Raw genomic sequence first — 19549 nt, 5'->3', positions numbered from 1 at the left:
CTATGATAGTTCAGGATCTATGACAGATGTCGCAGTGCATCCGATTTACCAGTTGGCTGGGCAGTTTATCTGACGCAGTTTGACATATTAATAGGCCTATATCATTAAAAAAACTTTTTTCATTACCAAGTCTGTGCTCACAAGTCTGTGAGCAACTCTATGCTTAGGAACAAAGGATGCAAAACAGCACTCAATTAGAAAAATCTTAATACAAAGAATGGCAAATAACAAAACGGCTCATCACAAGTTGATTGGCCACAGTTAATGGCATTTTATTGGGTTTTCACATGCTCAAACACTTAAAACAGATGACTGGGGGGAGAAATCAACACCAGACAGTTATGCATGGAACTCAATATGTAATTCTGACAAGAAAAGCTTTAAAAAGTTACTTTATTCCCTTAAGATGCAAAACTGCACAGGTTCAAAACAGACAGTAAAAATGGGAAACAGATTACTCCACATTAACTACTAATCTGAAACCTGTCCCTGGCCTGACTGAAGGCAAACTGGAGTGTTCACCTGAGGGCACGTTGTCAGACAGAGGTGCCCTCAGTGGGTGGGGCGGTCTTGTTGTCATCAGGCTTCATGGCAGGGAACAGCAGCACCTCCTGTGAGCAAAGTATCAACATCAGATGGTTCATTCACACATCAAGGAGATGAACTGTAAGCCTGGGTATACATCTTACAGCAGAGGACAGCAGTGAGGTTGTATGAGATGTAACGTTAAGCGTAGCAAACTAGCGATTGAAAAAAAATGTTTCAATTAAGAACATGGTTGCAAATATATATATGTACAGGACTGTGTGGAGCACAAAACAAGACTGTCGTAATTTTTTAATAAATTCTTTTAGACGAAAATATTACATTTATGGGACTCTGATCTGGCCGCCATTGTTTCCGGTTGCGCAGTATTCACATACCCCTTGGTTTCAAGTAAGCTCCCGAAAACACTCGGTTTTAAGGGGTATGTAGCCTTACCCCTCGATCAAAACGAGTATTGGGACAGCCCTTATTCTCACGTGAATGCACAAAACTAAGGGGTAGGGGTAAGACAGAAAATTGGGATTCGGTCTAAGTACTGACTATAAGCACTATTTGTAATGGATTTGCTTTGGATAAAAGTGTCAAAATTGATTCAAATATAAGGTAGTCGTTTAGTAAAATAGTGCCTTGATACCTTGATATTGTTGGAGTCAGTGAGGAACATGGTAAGGCGATCGATGCCCATTCCCCAGCCAGCGGTGGGAGGGAGACCATATTCCAGAGCTGTGCAGAAATTCTCATCGATGAACATGGCCTCAACATCTCCTTCTGCCTTAGCCTGGAAACAACCAAAACAGACATATCAGAAATGACACCCGTTACTGGCTAACTCACTGCATACACTGGGCCAAAAACAACAACAAACATCTTTTTCTCTTGCACAAGTCCCACTGACCTTGCCCTGTTGCTCAAAGAGCTCCCTCTGGCGGATGGGGTCGTTCAGCTCAGTGTAGGCATTGCAGATCTCTTTCTTCATCACAAAGAGCTCAAAGCGCTCTGTCAGGCCCTTCTCTGACCTGTGCCTGTAAGGGGAGAGATGGGCCACAATCGATCAGAGACCTCGGCAATGACAAATGTTTCAGTTAATACTGCTAAGCATGGCAAACGACAATCCAATTCCCCCCAACTACCCTCACTGGAAATGGGTAGGAAAGGCAGCTCACCATTTGGCCAAAGGGCTCATGATCTGGGGGTGGTCACAGATGAATGTGGGGTTGATGCATGTCACTTCCAGGAAGTCTCCCACCAGCTGCAAGGGGGCACAAGCCAAGGTAGGTCAAGTCATATACTGAGGTCATGGAAACAAACATACAAGGTGACACAGATGAAAAGAGCACCTTGTCCAGGAGGCGAGCGGTGGTTCTGGGTGGTGGACACTCCACTCCTTTCTGAGCACACAGCTCATCGAAGAACTTCCGGGTCTCTGTAGGAGGACATGTCAGTGTGGTACACAGGAAAGTGTTGGTGCTGGTTAGCATGAAATGACAGTGTTCCAAGACATCAAAGGTGTTGTCTCTTACCATTGCTGTCATAGGTGTCTGGGGCAGGGAACTTCACACCCATCTCCTTCTCCAGGTCTTTGGTCATACTGACTCTCCTGAAGGGAGGAGTAAAGTCAATCTCCTGGGCCTCTCCCTCTGGACCCTCTGGATGGTAGGTCACCTTGTACCCTCCAGTGATGTGCTTCACCATACCTGAGAACAGAGCAAATCAAATGGGTGATAAACTGCTAATAGGTTTCCCCCCCCCAAATGTTGGGGCTAGTGGACAGCCTTTTTTTGTATATATAACTGATGATGTGTCAGTTAAATACAATTTCCTTTAAAAGTGTAGGGGGGCAAATTGCAGTTTTCAAAAAGTGGGTGGTCCCAGCATTGTATAATGAAACATGCGCCCCTGGTTCATAGATGCACTTAAAACCAGAGGATTAGTATCGCTTAAATTACCTGAAAGAAGATTTTCTGTAATATCCATCAAGTCGTGGTAATCTGCATAAGCCATATAGAATTCACAAGTGGTGAACTCAGGGTTATGCGTGAGGTCAATCCCCTCATTTCTGAACTGACGACCCACTTCATAAACTCGGTCAATCCCACCGACCACAAGCATCTGGGAATAGAACAGAAGTATGAGCCATCAGAATAAAATAAAACAATAAAAGCCTGGGCTTGGGGACTGATCATGGGAATGTAAAGGTGTATGTCCCACCTTGTGGTAGAGCTCAGGAGCAATCCTCATGTAGAGGTTCATGTCCAGTTCGTTGTGATAGGTGACAAAAGGACGGGCCACGGCACCACCTGGGATCAGGTTCATCATGGGTGTCTCAATCTGAGGGAAAAATCACAGTGATCGTTTATCCCAGGGCGGTCCAACCCTGTGCCTGGAGGTCTACTCTCCAGTAGGTGTTTATTCCAGTCCAACCCCAGGGGCCAATAGTACAAAGCAAGATTTGAGAGGTAACTTCAGGTTTTCAGTGTCATGACGGTGGTTCACTACTTACCAGGGTAATCGCTACACACAGAACTTATGCAACACACCTAACCTGCTCTGGAGCAGGTTTAATTGGAGATAACAGCTCCACAAGTATGAAGGAACCGCCTACCAAAAACGCTTTTGCTTTCCCCGATGAGTATCTTTGTACTATAGCCAACCAATGTCATCCTACAACTGAGACTGATAAAAGCACCAAAAGCCTAGGCTTCTTGTTGACATTATAAGATTTGCAAGTTAGCCTATTTACCGGTTTGAGTCATGTTGTTCTTGAATCTTACATACGTGTTCTTTAATTTGCTCCCAAGACTGTTGTAACACCATCGTGCAGCTGAAAGAATAATTCTGAACATTCTTGCAAACCATAAGAATGCACCTAAGGAACACAAATGGAATGGAATACACAATTATCTTCAGATCTACCCATGCCTTAATGATGGGGCAGTGATATTGATAAGCATTTTCACTTCTGCATTCAAAAATATAGCAATTTTTTGGCCAGCATTTCTTCCTGCCTTCTGCAACAGCATTGTTGCTTTTAGCTGTGATTATATTTTTTAATTCTTCATATTTGTTTAATATCATGGTTAGCTCATCTTGTGTAAAATGTGTAGCTTTGGAAGAGTTTGCGATTGGTCATATGGAGCAAAAACTGCCCATTTAATGTGAATGCGCTCATATACTTACCTACTAACCTAGGGTGACTTCAGTTGATAAATTGTGACACCGCTTATGCAGGATTGCAGATGTTAGGCTTAGTAAAGCCAGCTAATGAAAATAAATCCTGGGCATGTTGAACTTGCTTCGTAGTACAGGTCCCAGGTGTCACAAACACGATCCAGGTAATAGATAGAACCAGGTAATGTGGATAGTGAATTGAATTATATATGTGGATAGTAATGGGAATACAAATCTACAGGCTTTCCAGAACAGGTTTGGGCTCAATCTGGTCTGCACATTACTTCCCACATCACACCAGACTGTTGCATTAATTAAATATATGATTACCTTGCATGAAAAATATATAGCCTGACTCTGAAGCCTTATAGCTGGAACTCTTTACCATTCCCTGGACCCCAAATCAGAATGTTTAGATATCTGATGCCTCTTATTGGCCACCATGCTCACCTCTAGGAACCCCAGCTGGTCCAGGAAGCTTCGAAGGTAGGAGATGATCTTGGAGCGTGTTATAAACTTCTGCCTCACAGAGTCATTGAGAATCAGATCTAGGTAACGCTGACGGAACCTGGTTTCCTGGGGTGACAAGTGGTAGGGAGAAATGAGCTCCACGGTGCCCCTAATCAAACATGAAAGCCTTTTACGATTCCTTTGACTCCTTGTGTGGGTTATAGGCATTGTTGCTTACCTTATCTTTGAGTCCAAAGTGCAGATGGGGCAGCATGTGCAAACAAGGTGACAGCAGGGTCATCTCTATGGGAATGATGCTCAGCTCCCCCTTTTTAGTCTTTCCGGGGTTCCCACGGACTCCAATGATGTCACCACGACGCAGCTTGTTGTTGATTCGCACAAACTCCTCCTCTGATTTATAGTTCCTGCAGCATAGAGGGACAGATGGATGGGCCCTAAATGAGTAACATCACAACTTTAAGTAAGTTATACACTGTAATTAAATATCCACTTTACTACCTGTTGTTTGCCATGACTTGAAGCTTGACGCCTTCCCCTCTCAGGTCGTAAAACAGTAACTTGGCCCCCGACTCTCTCTTGGCATGGACACGGCCTGCCAACAACATACAATTGTTTTTATTACTTGGTCTAAAATGCTAATTTGTTAACCTATTTTACCGTTTTATTAATATCAAACCAATATTAATATTAGTAGTACCTGACAGACTGAGAACCACATTTGTTAGCTGGTCTCCTGGCTGTAGATGGTTGTATTTCGCGATAAACTCTGTGAGCGACAGATCTACCTGGAACTTGTGTGGGTACGGGTCCTCTGCTGTGCCCTTAAGAGCTTGGATGGCTTGGGTGCGGATCTTGTAGTATTGCTACGACATAGAAATAGACTAGTTGTTATTTTAAAAGTTTCTCATTCCTGCAGGTTTCAGATATTCTCTTAGCATGTCCTCTTAGTAGACTAGCCCTGTGAGAGTCAGAAGACCAGCACTTCATTAGAACTCACGTTAGGGTCAAGGGTCTCTTCATCTGCCCCAAAGGCATTTTGATCTGCTGTGTCATTGGTATCTTTAGTCTGCTCCTGCTGTTCCTTGACTTTGTCAGCTTTCTCAGCTGCCTTCTTGTCAGCTTTCATCCGCCTCTTTAGCTCACTGACAAAACATACATAGGTAATACACATTAGAGCATCAGTGGAACTAAAACCAGTAGTATTGGTTTGGGGAAAGACAACCTAAAATACGACCATGCAAACCAAGCATACCACAGGAAGGGATTCTGTTCATTATTTGGATGACAAAAGGTTGGTTGTTTTCTCATGGAATGGAAAAGCCACCAACCTTTTGTCACCTCGCCAGCGATTCCCCTGAATTAAAGTTGGGACTGTTGCTGAACTGGGGAGAGCCAACTTTATCCCCTGTGCCCTGACCCTGAGGGCTTGGCACAACTGCTGCCTGGCAGCCCTGACCACTGTCAGCATGCCGAAGCAGGCTGATCTACTGACCTACACCATTCAATGACCAGACCTGGAGAGAAACACACAGACTGAGAAAGCTGTCTTTGGCGTCCACATCATATGATGACTACAAAGTCTACAGCACAGATTTAAGATGGCTATTGATAGCAGCGCCTGTAGATTATGTTCATTTGTCAAATAACGAATCCGAGAATCACCAATTAAGTCCTTTTTTTGAGGTAGCCTACTGACTAGTCGATAGAAGCACACGTCGTGGTAGTTAGCGACATTAAAACGAAACTACAAGAGATGGAAACGGAACTACAAATTAGCCAACGCCATTTGGTACCATTTCACTATGCATTGTGGGCTTTGAAGTTCAAAATGATAAGATTGTAGGTGGGGATTGCAAATGACATTCAAGAAAACTACAAGCACCATGTGCGCTAACACACTTGAACCAAACGTCCCACTGGAATTTGTAGGAGTATTGCCATACGGAGCGGCTGTTTCTCACATTGTGGTTTCTTTAACTGATGTAACTGTATGCAACAATATAATGTAAGCCTGATGTATTGACAAACACATTGCAAATAAGTCTCAATACAGCAATACAGCATCGCAAACGACTATAAAAATGGATATGCTAATGTGAACATTATAACCTTACTTTTTGCTGAGTTTCTCTCCGTCCGCTGCTGTGACATCAGCCATCTTGACCGTGCTGCAAAGTGACGCCGCCAACGTCCGTACATACGTGTGATGTTACACTGTGCGTGAAGACGTTATAGTTCTTCGTTCAAAGGTAGTTTGCAGTCTAGACACTACAGTGGTGTACTGCTGCTCTCTACTGATGGCACATCAGACTACAGCAACAGTACAGCTTTAATGAGTAGGTTACTGTAAGCTGTAATACTGTAATTAACATCAATACGGCTTTCCTCAAACAGGTTTTGTGCAGTCATCTGGTCCAGTTTTGTGCATGTATTTTGATGTATGATTGTATGACACTTGTTGTTTGTTGATTCACCATCAAACTACTTTGTGGCTAGGAACATATTTGTTTGGAACAAAAGATGATTGCTGATTTCGCTCGAGCACCAAGGGTCATAGACAACAACCTCATACTTCTGCGTTTCTATGAAACGGGTTTACACTCCTATTTTGCAAGCCATAAGGGATTCACCCCCGTCCTTTCGAGTTTCTCTCTGAGTAAGAGAGGCTGGATGGTGTTGAAGGCGCTCGAAAAGTCGAAGAGCATAATCCTCACTTGACTTGCTCGTCCAGGTAGGGGTAGAGGAGCAGGTAGAGGACAGCGTCATCCACCCCTACACTCTCCCGGTGTTATATCTTTTTTTTTCCCTTATTTTTATTTACAAGAATGTTGCTTGGTGTTGGTGGCAAATAATCATTTATGTTTGTTATTTGAAGGTGTTTGAGGTGAAAATTTCCCCACAAAAAAAGTATACATTTGGAAGCTTCGAGATCGTGAATCTCCGTAAACTCCGAGTCAGGATGATGACATATAGTCGCTAAAGAGTTGATGACGTTCTGTGTGATAGAAACATTTTCTGTTGATAAAAACGAATGGGAGTATAAACTGCACGTAAAACAGGGATTGGCATGCACAATAGACAGTCATAAAAACGCAGAAGTTTGAGACAGGGTTGCAAAGAACGGTAACACTGTAGCCCTTATAACTGTATTTCACTGGGAAATGCACGGATACATCTCCTCCACCTTCAGTCAGCGCCTCTACATGCAGGGATACTGTTGAAAAAAAACAAATGGAATCCGATTCCAGGTAAACATTTTCCACATTGACCTTTGTCAAAGGATGCATTTTTGTCAGTGTCAACCATGTACTGGGGATAAGGAGTAGAATGCCTACAGTAAAAAGAACATCAGAATAAAGGACCCACAAAAATATATCATCTATCTTTATTAATATAGATAGCAGCAGGTTTACAGAAATATTACTGCAAGAGTATACAAATGCCCAACAAAGCAAAAATACATTTATATAGATTTAATTTCTCAAAGGTGATATCTGATGGTTGTTCACATGGTTACTAGAAACCCATTAATTATCTGCATTCCCCTTCCAAAAACTCATAACATATCTGCTCTATCAACAAGTTCACTAAATACAGAAAAATTATATACACACACACCTTTCTTGAGAACCAAGCAGACTTTTACATCAAATCAAGACACAGATCAGTTTGTGAACAGACAAGCGGATGACACTTAAAAAGGAAATAGAAGACACGTTTGGATTGTAATCTGTGTTTGTCTGAAGTGACATAATCCCAATCATCTAAATCCTTCCTGGTACCAAACAGGACTAAAACGTATTTAATTAGGCTGCATAAATAATTAATAGAATTAAAACATCTATTTTAGTTTCCCCTTTGTAATAAAGAATCTAGAGAGACTAGATATAAAAATATATATAGCCTATTAAAAAAGTAACAGATTTACATCTATATTGAGTCAAACTGCATAGCAGTTTGAGACAAAATTTCAACTGCACTGACATTGTATGACAAAAATGCAATGATTATCTTTGTCAAAATAAAAATCTGATGTACAAAGTTGCACAACACTATTATATTTCTTTTTTTTCTGGTCACTGATTTCTTTGCGGCATTTGTAGCACAATCAATGCACAACAGTCTATGGCTTGCAAGATATTAGGGATAATAACAGGCAACAATGGTAAAATAATAATCAGCTACCTACTATAAACGGTTGTCAAGGCACAAGTATACACCTTTAATGTAGTCCTTGTACTAGATATTTCTATGAAATATTTGCTGTACTTGGTGATGTTATACATCATTGGTTAGTCTAGGTGCAAATACAGCTGGAATGGTCTCCCAACTGCTTTGGTTTTCCTTGAGTTGAAAGATACGTGTTAACATGGTGGGTTATCAATGTATCTAAACCTTTTACTTAATACTTTAGAGGGTTTTAATAAATATATAGCTTTCACTGAAAAAGTACAATATTAATAAGCAATACCCCTGCTTGCTCTTCAAATGTCATGCTTCAATGTCATAGAATCAAGAATACATGTTTCTTGATTTGCTTACGTTTGAAAATGTCACTGTGTACGACAGCACACACGTCATTCTATTTACTGTAGTGTTTATCATGTCAAATTTTCACATCTAGATCACATATAGAATGTTAACAACTGGTCTTATATTTAGATGGATAGATGCCATACATACAATCGGTGTACCTTTTTTTATATAAATAGTTTTGTTATAAATGGCTTATCTCTTAAAATGTTTTTTTCTGTATGGCTTTATTGCACTGGCATAGCTGTTCATGAGGATTTAAGAGGCTGTATTTTGGAAAGAGGTTGATTACTTAATCACAGATGCGGGGTCAATGTTCCACTATATAATGGGAAGGGTTTGATTCTTGTGGCATGTTTAAGAAAGCATGCTTAAAGTCAATATTGTCGTATATCTATCTGGCCAAAATCAAAGAAGGTATCCAATGTACAGGAATGTACAAGCTACTATTAGGTTGAATTGTACATTTTAACTTCTAAAATCACAACATTCATTTGATAGAAGTTGAAAGGATATGCAGGACAAATACGTCACCCAAAAGCCAAATACACAGAAGAGCTCAATGACATAGCAATTACAAACTAAAAGCAGTCATTTGTTGCACACATTGTGGAACACATGTAGACACATCTACCACACAAATACATTTGCTATATTTTATCGTTTTTTTTTTTTAGTTATACAAACTACACCAGTAAAAAAGTTATGATAAAATATCTGTAAATCCTATAAAAAAATTCACATAAATAGACATAACTACTGGAAACAATAACTACTATTTCACAAGAGTTGAAAAAAGCCAATCACAGACAGCTCTTTTCTCCAAGCCAGGTTTAGAATTCATTCTTCAAGAGTCGGCCCCCTTAAATATCTAAAAGAGCTCACGCTCTGGGATGGGGAGTTGGGGTCCACCAAAGGCCCAACCAATCACATTACTAAAACGGATATTCACCACTCTCCATTTGAAAAAAGCTGCTTTTTTTTGTAAATATAAAGAAACGCTGAGATAGAGGAAAGCTACAGGAGAGAATGATGAAGGCACTCTGAGCTAATCATCACCATAGATCAGCCCCTTGTTCACACATACTCAGATTCAGACCAGAAACAAAAGACAACTTCACCGTGGCTGACCACAACACTAAAATGTGATACGAATTTCCAGTTTGGCAGCAGTACATTGTATTTTACCAACTACATCACAATAAGGTGGATTTTAAACAACAACTACTCCTGTCTACTTTCTCACTGTCATGGTGAGTCACAAACAACATTTTGGAGAACGACCATCAATACAGTATGAGCCATAAAACTGGCTATTCACCAAGTAAAGGTGCTCCCTCAGTTGCCAACTGGGGCCCACTGTAAGCAAGAACGTCGTTAGTTTACAGTTAAGATAAGTAGAAGTATTTTTATACTGATTTCATTTTCCAAGATAAAATGCCTGTTGATGGGCTCAATTCCTGCATGTAGCACCATGGCAAGAGAAACCGACCAATGGATGAAAGCAAAGAATGGCTGCCTTTCTGTAACATGGCAACATTCTTCGAAGCCACCTCCGCACTGAAAAACGTTCTGATCTGTGTATGGATGCAAGTCCAGTTCCTGCGTGCCAGACGCGAGCAAATACATCTGCAGTGGAAAATAACTGCAATACGACACAATATCTACATGTTTCTAAAAACAGTTATGACATCAAACACGTACATCCAACAAACAACCAGGCATTCTGGGAAAAGGATGCTATGGGTACAAGTGTAAATGAAAAACACTACAGTTGATATGAAATATTTTCAATGAGGATTTCCACTCTACCAGATCTACCAAAAAGTGGCAGTAGTTCTATGGTGTAATAATCCCACATGTAGGAATGGGTGGATTGAAAAGTAGGTGGGTCGCTGCCAAGGAATATAATATAAAATTAAACCAAAAGCCACAAACTTAATGAGTAACTGGTCTCAATGGAAAAGCATCATAAAGTGCTGAGGGAACATGTGTAAAAAATACCTTTACACCGTTTTCTTTTGATAAGCTGTATGTTTTCTTCTGTCATGACATTTTTCCTAAAATACTTGGTACAAAAAGGGAAATCAACAGGATATTATGAACCCACCGTCTGGTCCTTGAGAACACAGTATTTTGTGCTAGCTGGCACCATCTGTATAAAACCATGTTTCAAAGTGCTGTACTTAGAACTGATTCTGAGTTAACTGAACATTCCTATGTGGGAGATGTCTCATTCACAGTTGGAGGTGACTGACTTACAACAACAAACTATTTTATTATACTGGTGTAGTGTCACCACAAAACTATATAATCTAGCCATTTCTTTCCCACCCAACCCATGTCCAGGTCTGGCAACGAGAAGGACTTCTCTCTGTGCCTCTCAGGGTCCTCGTCGCGAAGACTGCATTCAGAATATAACTTACAATTGGTAAAGAAGCCCACCATAGAGTTTGGTTCATTACTCCCACTAACCACACTCAGAAGGTCAAAATACATATAAACATACAGGTATTAAATGCCTTTAGCTTTGAACAGCAAATGTCTGATTTGTGTTCAAACTACAACCTTTCTTTGTCACACCAAACAACAAGGGCACAAAAGAAGATTTACCAGAGACCCATTGCAGTCTTAATAGGAACGAGTGAGGTTGTTGCCCTGCTCCTGAAGACTAACTAGCAGGTCATCTATCTTCTCCATGTTCTGAGATGCAGTCATGCTGCTCTGCATGCTCCTGGACTCAGACATGGACTGGTCGAGCAGGGACTGGATCTGGGCATCACTCTCTCTCTGGTCCTGGCCAGACTGACTGATGGCAATAATCTGATCAGACAGGGTGTTTCCTGGCGTGTTTATCAGTTGACCACACTCTGTGAAAGAAAGAAAGTCACTTATTAAGTGAAAAAAAGAAAGAAAATATAATTTAAAAAAATACATATGCACATGACATTAAATTTTAATGTGATCTTTACCATTCTGGATGCCAAAGAGGAAGAGGCCAGGCGGCTGAGCTTGGCTGGGCTGACTGAGGTTCCCTCCAACAGCAGTCTGGAACATGGAGCCTTGTTGCTGTACTGGGGAGGAGGTGGTAGTCTGCAGGCCCGCCACACCGTTCTGCGTGGTGAAGATGGCCGTGGGAGGGAGATCTTGGTTGGCCATGCCCCCCTGCAGGGTGGCCATGTTGGACTGGGGCATGAAGAGGGTGACTGGCTGCTCAGGGCCTCTGTTGGAGCTGGGGACCAGCTGCATCGGCTGCTGCTCCTGGAATAAGCCTGGCTGCCGAGGCTCCTGTGTGTTCCCCACCACCGAGCTCTGGTTCTGGAAGGCCATGGGCTCGGAGCCCTCCTGCTGGCTGACGGTCACCATGCTGGCCTGGGAGAAGAGCATGGAGGGGTTTTGGGAGTCCTGAGAGGCCAGGTTGCTGCTGCTCATGGGGGGCATCTGGGCCTGGCTAAACAGGAGACTGGAGGGCTGCTCTGGGGTGGAGAGGGGATTGCTGCAGAATAGAAGCCCGGCCTGCTGCAGTTGGCTGGGAGAGAGGGTGTTCGCAGGTGGGTGAGGGGAGATGTTCTGGAACATGGAGCTCTGCTGGGGGGGCTGCGGCTGGGCTTGAGGTTGAGACGGCTGCTGCTGCTCCATGGGAGTTCCCTGCTGGATGGGCGAGAGCTGACTCTGAGCCTGGAACACTGACTGGGGCTCCGCGGCAGAGGTCTGCAGGGCGCTGAGGAAGGCCAGCTGCTGCTGCTGGCTGCCCCCGGCACCAAGCTGAGCAGGAAGAGTGCTCTGTGGGAGGAACAGGCCCGGGGCAGATGGAGGCTGCTCTGGAGAGAGGCTGGTCCCACTCAGGACTGTCAGTGTGTTCTGGAAGAGAGCTGCCTGCACCTGCTCCTGGGTGGGGGAGGTTTTCTGGGTGTGGAATAGCGTCCCCTGCGGGTCCTGTGCCTCAGCCAGGGGGCTGGGGTTGTGAAAGAGGGGTGGGGAGGGGTGGGAAGGGGTCTGTTGGAGAAAGTTGGTCTGAATGGAGAGGAGCTCATTGGCTTGTTGAAATAGTGCCGCTTGCTGCTGCTGCTTCTGTTGTTGTTGTTGCTGCTGGGCCTGCTGAAAGAGGGATCCGTGGTTCTGCACCATGCCCTGAGGAGAACCCTGTTGCTCAGAGGATTCATCTCGAGATCCTCCCTGGAACATGCCGCACTGCATGGGGATCTGAGACTGGAACAGCTGGAGGTTCTCCAGGACCTGCTGTTGCTGCTGCTGCTGCTGGAGCTGCTGTTGCTGCTGTTGAATCTGATGCTGCTGAATTTGTTGCTGCTGTTGTATTTGCTGTTGTTGTTGTTGCATCTGTTGCTGCTGTTGTATTTGTTGTTGCTGTTGTATTTGTTGTTGCTGTTGTATTTGTTGATGCTGTTGTATTTGTTGTTGCTGCTGCAGTTGTTGCTGCTGTTGGAGCTGTTGTTGCCGTTGCTGCTGCTTGGTCATGGAGGTCTCTGTCTGCAGTGGCAGGCTGCAGAAGCCCTTGGCCTGCAGTTGTCGGACCGCCTGCTCCAGCTGGGCCACCTCATCTGGGGGTAGAAGGGGAATCTGGTGCTGCTGGGGGGCTGGATCTCCACACATGCGGCCCAAGGCCCCAGCACTGCTGCCTGGCCTGCCCTGCTGCAGCAGAGGGTCTGTGGGCACGGGGAAGGAGCTGGTGGGCACGATGTCCTGCTTCTGGATGGTGTTTAGCGCCTCTCCACTGGAGAAAACCGCTGCTTGGGAGTTGTCGGGGTCTCCTGTAGGCCGGAGCAGGGAGTTGGAGAACGGGCTACTGTTGGCCGGTAGACTGGAGCTCATGTCCAGGGTTTGCTGGGCCGGACACAACACATCCGAGGTCTGCTGGGAAGACATAACAGGGGTAAACGGTGGCACACTATAAGGAAAAACAATTGATTTCTTGAAAAAATAAATAAAAAATCAGCACTGGTATAACTGTCACCTTGAAAACTGCAGCTGGTTGGATGTTGCTAGAAACCTCCATTGGAGTGACCTCTTCTCTTTTCACTAAAGGCAACATCGTGGGCATCAAGGCACTGTCGATAACTGTAGGATGAGAAGCATTGTTTTAGAAAAATGAGGACAATCACTGCATACACATTACGCACCATGTACACTCAAATTCAGAGTTGCAATACAAATGGACTACCTTTCATTCGTTCATCGTAAGGACATGGTTTGACTGGAGAAGGAACCTCTTTCTTCACAGACACATCCACACTTAACTCTGCTAGATCAAACACAGACCAACAGGCAGGATGAGCACATCAATTATATTACATATTATAGTATATATTTAGTATATGTGTATTAGAGGTCTAGTATATTGTATTGTCTAATTGTATACCATTTTGTATATTTAGGAGGTTATTATAATGTTTTGGCTTATCATAGATGTAATTTATGTTCCAAGTGTTATGTTATACCAGGTTGTTTTGCGTTGTCTTGTCCCAAGAATTTTAGTGCCCGGTCTAACCTTGTGTTGTTCTGTCTACCTGACAATAAAAGACTTGAACTTGTAATTATAATGATATTATATAAGTATGAGTATAAGTATAAGTATGGGTTTCAACAGCTGCTTAACATCTGCTCTAATTATGGGGTTGATTTTGATGTTCAATATAATGCCAAGAAGAGCGTGGTAATGGTCTGTAGAACTAAGGATGACATGGATATTAAGTTCCCTGCCTTTCAACTTTCTGGGCAAACTCTGGGGGTGTCCGATGGTACCAAATACTTAGGGCACATTATTACAGACACGTTAGAGGATGATGCCAACATGTTCAGACAGAGGGGATTGCTCTATGTCCAAGCTAACATGTTGGTTAGAAAATTCCACCACTGTACACTTGACGTTAAAATGAATTTGTTAAGAGCCTACTGCACCCCTCTCTATACAGCTCCACTCTGGGTGAATTACAAGAGGGGGAGCTTGCGTAAATTGAAAGTAGCCTATAATGACTGTCTTAGGATACTCCTGAAGAAAACCACGAGTACTTCAGCCAGTGAGCTGTTCTGCAATGTGGGTCTAACCCCCTTCATGGCCTTGTTGAGGAATCTTACTTTTAAGTTTATGAGTCGGCTGGACCGCTCTGCAAATTTTAAAATTGATCTGATGACAGACCCTGGCCGTAGCTCTGTCAAGTACACCTCTAAGATCTGGGAACACTGGCATGAGTGCCTTTTTTAGCCCTTCTTTCCTTGCATATTTCTATTTAATGCATTGTTTGCGTGTATTGTTTGTTTTTTGTGTTTTCTTTTTACCATGTGGGCCTTGAGCCTGTAATCAAGTTTATATGACAAATGTTTCTACTGTAGGTCAAAAATATCTAATTCTTCTTCTTTTCACTTTCAACTGTTTTGTTTTCAACCGTTCAAACTCTTCAACTGCTCAACAGTAACTACAGTTTGAGTGGAGCAAGGCATCGTTTGTTACGTACAGGATACAGACATGCTCAATATATATATGAAAGGGTCCAGAGATTTTCTAGGTGGATGATTAACACTTCCATGTTTTGTTTCACAGTTTTTGTTCCCTTCTCTCTCCCTTCCGGCTAGCTCACTGGCAGTCCTTGCAACGGTCCTCAAAGGACTTTCAGGCAACTAGAAGTGATGAGGGACAATAGGACGGGGCAAACCCTGCCCTGTTCCTGACTCGACATGGTTTCCTGGTCTACAGATCAAAAAGATCACATAAAGGCACATTTACAGAAAAAACTTGTACTTCTCCAATTGTGATTTCATACCCAGACTTTCAGACCTCTGCAGCCAATGGGTTGACTGACCTGGGTCGGGAGTATAGGTAAAGGACTGGACATCGTGAGATCTTCCAGCGTTGGTCACCACGTAAATCCCCACGCACACAGCGGAAGTGATGCTGGGGTTCTGGTATGGAGGAACCTTCACTATCAAGTGATTCTAAGGACAAGGACAAATTCAAGTACATAGAGTCAGCATTCAGCATGCAACAACAGGCTCACATTGGCCTATTGTCAATAATAACAACAACATGTAGGTGTGACATACAACACTTGAGCGAACCAAAACCATAATAGTCTTTTACGGGAGTACATTTGCCACGGTATAGCCAAGAGGAAGGATTCGACTGATGTGTGCAAGATACTTTAGCTCAACTTGATGACGCAGTCTTGCCTAATTTGTGGGTGACTCGTTCAGACATGAAACGCTGTCAAGCTGCATTTGTGTAACATGCCTGATAAATCAGAGTGATGAAGGCAGAGGACTAACACATCTGACAGAAAGCTTTGATTACCTAATGAGCTCCCAAGGGTAAAGGTTTAGAGTGGACTGTTGAGACACCCTCATCGTGACCACTGGGGGCTCGAAGGAATTAGGTCACAAAACAATGAGGCCACTCAGATCCTGAAGTGAGCAGCAATTTAATATGATTAAATCTAAACACCCAACAAATCTCTGCCGGCCCCTTGTATCTAATCACCTCATCAGACACTGTCATTAATCATCAGGCACCAAAATAGCCAGGGAACTGACAGATATACCTGATGAAACAGCTCCATGTCTATTTCAGCCTCTGCCTTCCAAGACTTGTCATCTGGAAGTTAAATATATTCAGGGTCAATGGTACGCTGGAGGAGTCACAACACTGAGGACAGATTGAAACCAGTGTGAGAAGAGGATTGGGCAATTCACCTGATACATTCTCCTGGAACACGACTTTGGTGTCTTTAAGGAAGTTCTTGCCGATGATGAACACCTCGTCCCCGCCCCTCACGCAACAGCTGTGGAGGGACTTCTTCAGGATCTCAGGCACCCCAGCAGGCTGGGCTGTGTGACAGGACACACGCACACACACACACACACACACACACACACACACGCACACACACACACACACACACACACGCCTTTTAGACAGGCTCTGGCTGAGCTACCCCCTCTATCCCCACATCTCAGGGGCCAAGAGCTGCTGGCATTTAGAGAAGAGCAGGATGCCAGCAGAAAAGCTTAAACCAATTGCTCCAGACTACCTTGTGATTTCTTGGAAGGCACATGGCTAATCTCTGGGAAACGGTAATTGTGTTCTAATTGCACTGCCGGGAAAATAGGGGTCCAATAAAACAGAGTTTGTGTAAAGGTGTGTCCTTTCCCATTGGCACAATTTCTGATGGTTAACTAAACTTGGGTAAAGCAAGAGCAGTTGGATTTGACCCCTGTGGGCCCATTATCTCACAGGCTTTAGAAAGTCAACATAAACAAGTCTTGACTCCTCCCCCTCTTTTCCAGATCCAGCTTTCACAGGGCTCCCCCCCCCCGCACCTCCGCTCACCACAGACAGAGGCAGACGCCACTGAAGATTCCTACTTTATATTTTCTGGCCAGATATTACCCTGGTCGGATTGCACTCTGGCTCTCTGTTAACAATGAAAGTACACAGGTCTCCTAATCCCACCAGCTAAGAAACTCTCTTACACCCCAAAGCTGTTTTTCCTGTTTCATATAAAAACATTTGTTTTCATTCTGCAACTAGCCACACCCCATACCCACAAGCAGGAACACATGACTCATTCTCAGGGGAGTCTTCACACAGACTCTTTAAATATTACATTCAACAGGAAAATGAGCTGCTGGGTTTGAATCCTTACTCGTGGCATGCCTGATCATCAGGATTCCATCGGAAAAATCGGACAGTAAGATACATTGCGTACAGGATGGTAACAGTGTCACGGCTAACCCATCTCTTAGCCCTGGCTGTTGACGTGTGTCAGAGCTGGGCCCAGGGAAGCTGGTGGCGGATAAGGGACTCACTGCAGAGGATGGGGGAGGACGGGGTCTGGAGCGTGATCATGGTCCCGTCAGGCCGGGGGATGTTGACTCGGAACACCAGCCGGGCACGCGTGCTCTTCTTCTTGGAGCCGGCCACCCCGATGCGAGCCTCCACGTCAGCGTTACGGAGCTTTAGTATCCCCACGCAGTCCACCCTGCACACACACACACACACGTCAGGCCTCCTGACTGACCCAGCCATTACCTGCTGGTCCAACAGCTTCCACGCACAGTCCACTCAAGGACCGACGTCATGTTCTCACAGCAGACGCTAACAGACGCTCGTGCTCAGGTACATACGCCAGGGTCATGCTGTTGCTGGGCTCTAGGGACACCTCTATGACCGTGGTGCCCTCGACGTCCACCTCCTTGCAGGCTGTGGTGTTGCGCCCCGTGACCCGGCACGCTTGGTAGAAGCCGTGGGGCTTGACGCGGCCCGTGTCATTAGCCACAAACACCTGGAGCAGCACCGGTTCGTTCACCCCCTCGAGCTGGGGGGGAGGAGGGAGCACAGAACATGCTTCGATGGGGAAAGACAACTTTCAGGTTTTTCAACATTTTGGGCGAGAGATCATAATAATCATAATCAAATTTTGTAGATCTGATATAAAGAGTCTATGCACTCATGTATTGTATTATGGTTAGTAAGTAAGTCAGACAGACAGGAATGCAAGATACAATCCTGCCTGTTTGATTAACTGCTGTGATAGTGAGTAAAGCAATTCTACATGCTGCAACAAATTGTTGATATAAAGATATAATGAAGAAATGCAAACAATGAAAGCTATTGTTTGCCCAGTAATCATTTTAAGTAAGTAAGGCAACTGGCCTTCCTGATGAAATTCATGATGGAGTCAATATTTTCCTTTGTATAAGTGTTTGACATCTTACAAGATATCAGATTGACCTGCTGTTAATACAAACCTCTAAGAAGTCAAACCAAATGACCTAGTTGCGGCACCTCTCAACTACTTCTCTACAAAGCATCTGACAACATTAATCAATTCCAGAACTTATTTACATTTACTCAATAGGGGGGGGGGGGGGGGGGTGTTTTGCAACAAAGGTCCAGTTGACACTGCTGTTGGCTTAGGGAAGATAAGGACACATAAACACTGGGCTTAGTCTAAGAAACCGATCCCTGTACATGGGGGCTGTGTGTACAAACAAAGCATGGGGATGGGAGTGACCCAGATGTGACCTGACCCTACCTTGACGGTGGGGAAACCCTGCTGGGTGCGGTCCTTGACGGACCCGCGGCTGCCCTCCGTCAGGTAGCGGGCGCGGTGCTGTGTCTCCGGCTGCACCAGGATCTTCAGCTCCTTCCCTTCACTCTTCGGAGGGTACTGGCACGACAGGACGCCTCCTTTCTGGATGGGCGTTTGGGGCCCGTCCGGTGAGCTGCGAGAAAGAAATCGAAACAAATATGTGCTTTAAAAAAAAAAAAACGCAACTGCTTTCCATTATTCCGACACCAATCTAACTACACGTGTTTCTGCCAGTAACGTCGTCTCCTTCCTCTAGTTGTCCTTGATGGGAGTATCAACGGCCGCGGCCCCTTCAATTTTCTTCTGTGATCCAAACACATCCAAAACCACTCCTCCAGCTGACTAGGTGCCATGCTAGGACACGCAGCCTGAGGCCTGACAACCCGTGCTGCTGACCTCCCGTAATGGACACTCACTCGTGTTGACCCACTCGTTTTCTGGGCTTCTTTCATCTAAGCATACATAACCAGCCCCTCTGCTGACACCATGCTTCCTGTATGTTGAAGAGGACTTATCAGGACTTGTGTGTGCGAGGGTGTCAGAGTCTCTGTGTGTGAGAGAGAGAGAGAGAGAGTGTGTGGAAAGCACGGAGAGTAGTTGAGATAGAGCAAAAAGGGCAAACTTTCTATAGTTGCCATAGTTTTCCCTGGGTGCACACAGCAATGCCGAATTTGGAGGCCCGCGATCAACCGAGCGCGGTCCGTCTGAAGCTCTCGGAGGACATTCAG

General features: G+C 44.3%; 2 protein-coding genes across 10 annotated transcripts in view; both read right to left on the bottom strand.

Annotated features, from left to right (window-relative positions):
- Window positions 1–242: 242 nt before the first annotated feature.
- On the bottom strand, window positions 243–6399 carry kars1 (lysyl-tRNA synthetase 1). 2 transcript variants are annotated; one of them, XM_047042562.1, is made up of 15 exons: window positions 6300–6379; window positions 5514–5699; window positions 5183–5327; window positions 4883–5048; window positions 4684–4777; window positions 4403–4589; window positions 4165–4290; window positions 2755–2874; window positions 2493–2655; window positions 2067–2240; window positions 1884–1969; window positions 1710–1795; window positions 1442–1568; window positions 1181–1324; window positions 243–611 (listed from the first exon to the last, which is right to left on the bottom strand). In XM_047042562.1, exons 2-15 carry the CDS (start codon window positions 5651–5653, stop codon window positions 537–539), a joined length of 1833 nt encoding a protein of 610 aa, XP_046898518.1. In that variant the 5' UTR covers window positions 5654–5699; window positions 6300–6379; the 3' UTR covers window positions 243–536. The 2 variants fall into 2 exon arrangements, with proteins under 2 accessions (XP_046898518.1, XP_046898520.1); XM_047042564.1 differs by lacking the exon at window positions 5514–5699 and having other exon boundaries at window positions 6300–6399.
- A 1159-nt stretch (window positions 6400–7558) lies between these two features.
- The window catches only part of nfat5b (nuclear factor of activated T cells 5b), a 36179-nt gene continuing 24188 nt past the window's right edge, over window positions 7559–19549 (bottom strand). For 6 of the 8 annotated variants that reach the window (XM_047042567.1, XM_047042570.1, XM_047042571.1 and 3 more), the window contains 10 exons: window positions 18765–18954; window positions 17854–18044; window positions 17536–17708; window positions 16420–16554; window positions 16269–16321; window positions 15534–15666; window positions 13898–13978; window positions 13691–13794; window positions 11691–13590; window positions 7559–11588 (listed from right to left, as the gene is read on the bottom strand). In XM_047042567.1, the coding sequence (XP_046898523.1) occupies window positions 11350–11588; window positions 11691–13590; window positions 13691–13794; window positions 13898–13978; window positions 15534–15666; window positions 16269–16321; window positions 16420–16554; window positions 17536–17708; window positions 17854–18044; window positions 18765–18954 (3199 nt within the window). In that variant the 3' untranslated portion in view covers window positions 7559–11349. The remainder of the gene's footprint in view (window positions 11589–11690; window positions 13591–13690; window positions 13795–13897; window positions 13979–15533; window positions 15667–16268; window positions 16322–16419; window positions 16555–17535; window positions 17709–17853; window positions 18045–18764; window positions 18955–19549) is intronic. The other 2 variants (XM_047042569.1, XM_047042568.1) reach the window with 2 other exon arrangements.

This window comes from Hypomesus transpacificus, chromosome 19, assembly GCF_021917145.1.
Source record: "Hypomesus transpacificus isolate Combined female chromosome 19, fHypTra1, whole genome shotgun sequence".
Classification (NCBI taxonomy): Eukaryota; Metazoa; Chordata; class Actinopteri; order Osmeriformes; family Osmeridae; genus Hypomesus; species Hypomesus transpacificus.
Note: the sequence above shows the minus strand (reverse complement) of the source record. Positions and strands in the feature narration are given on the sequence as shown.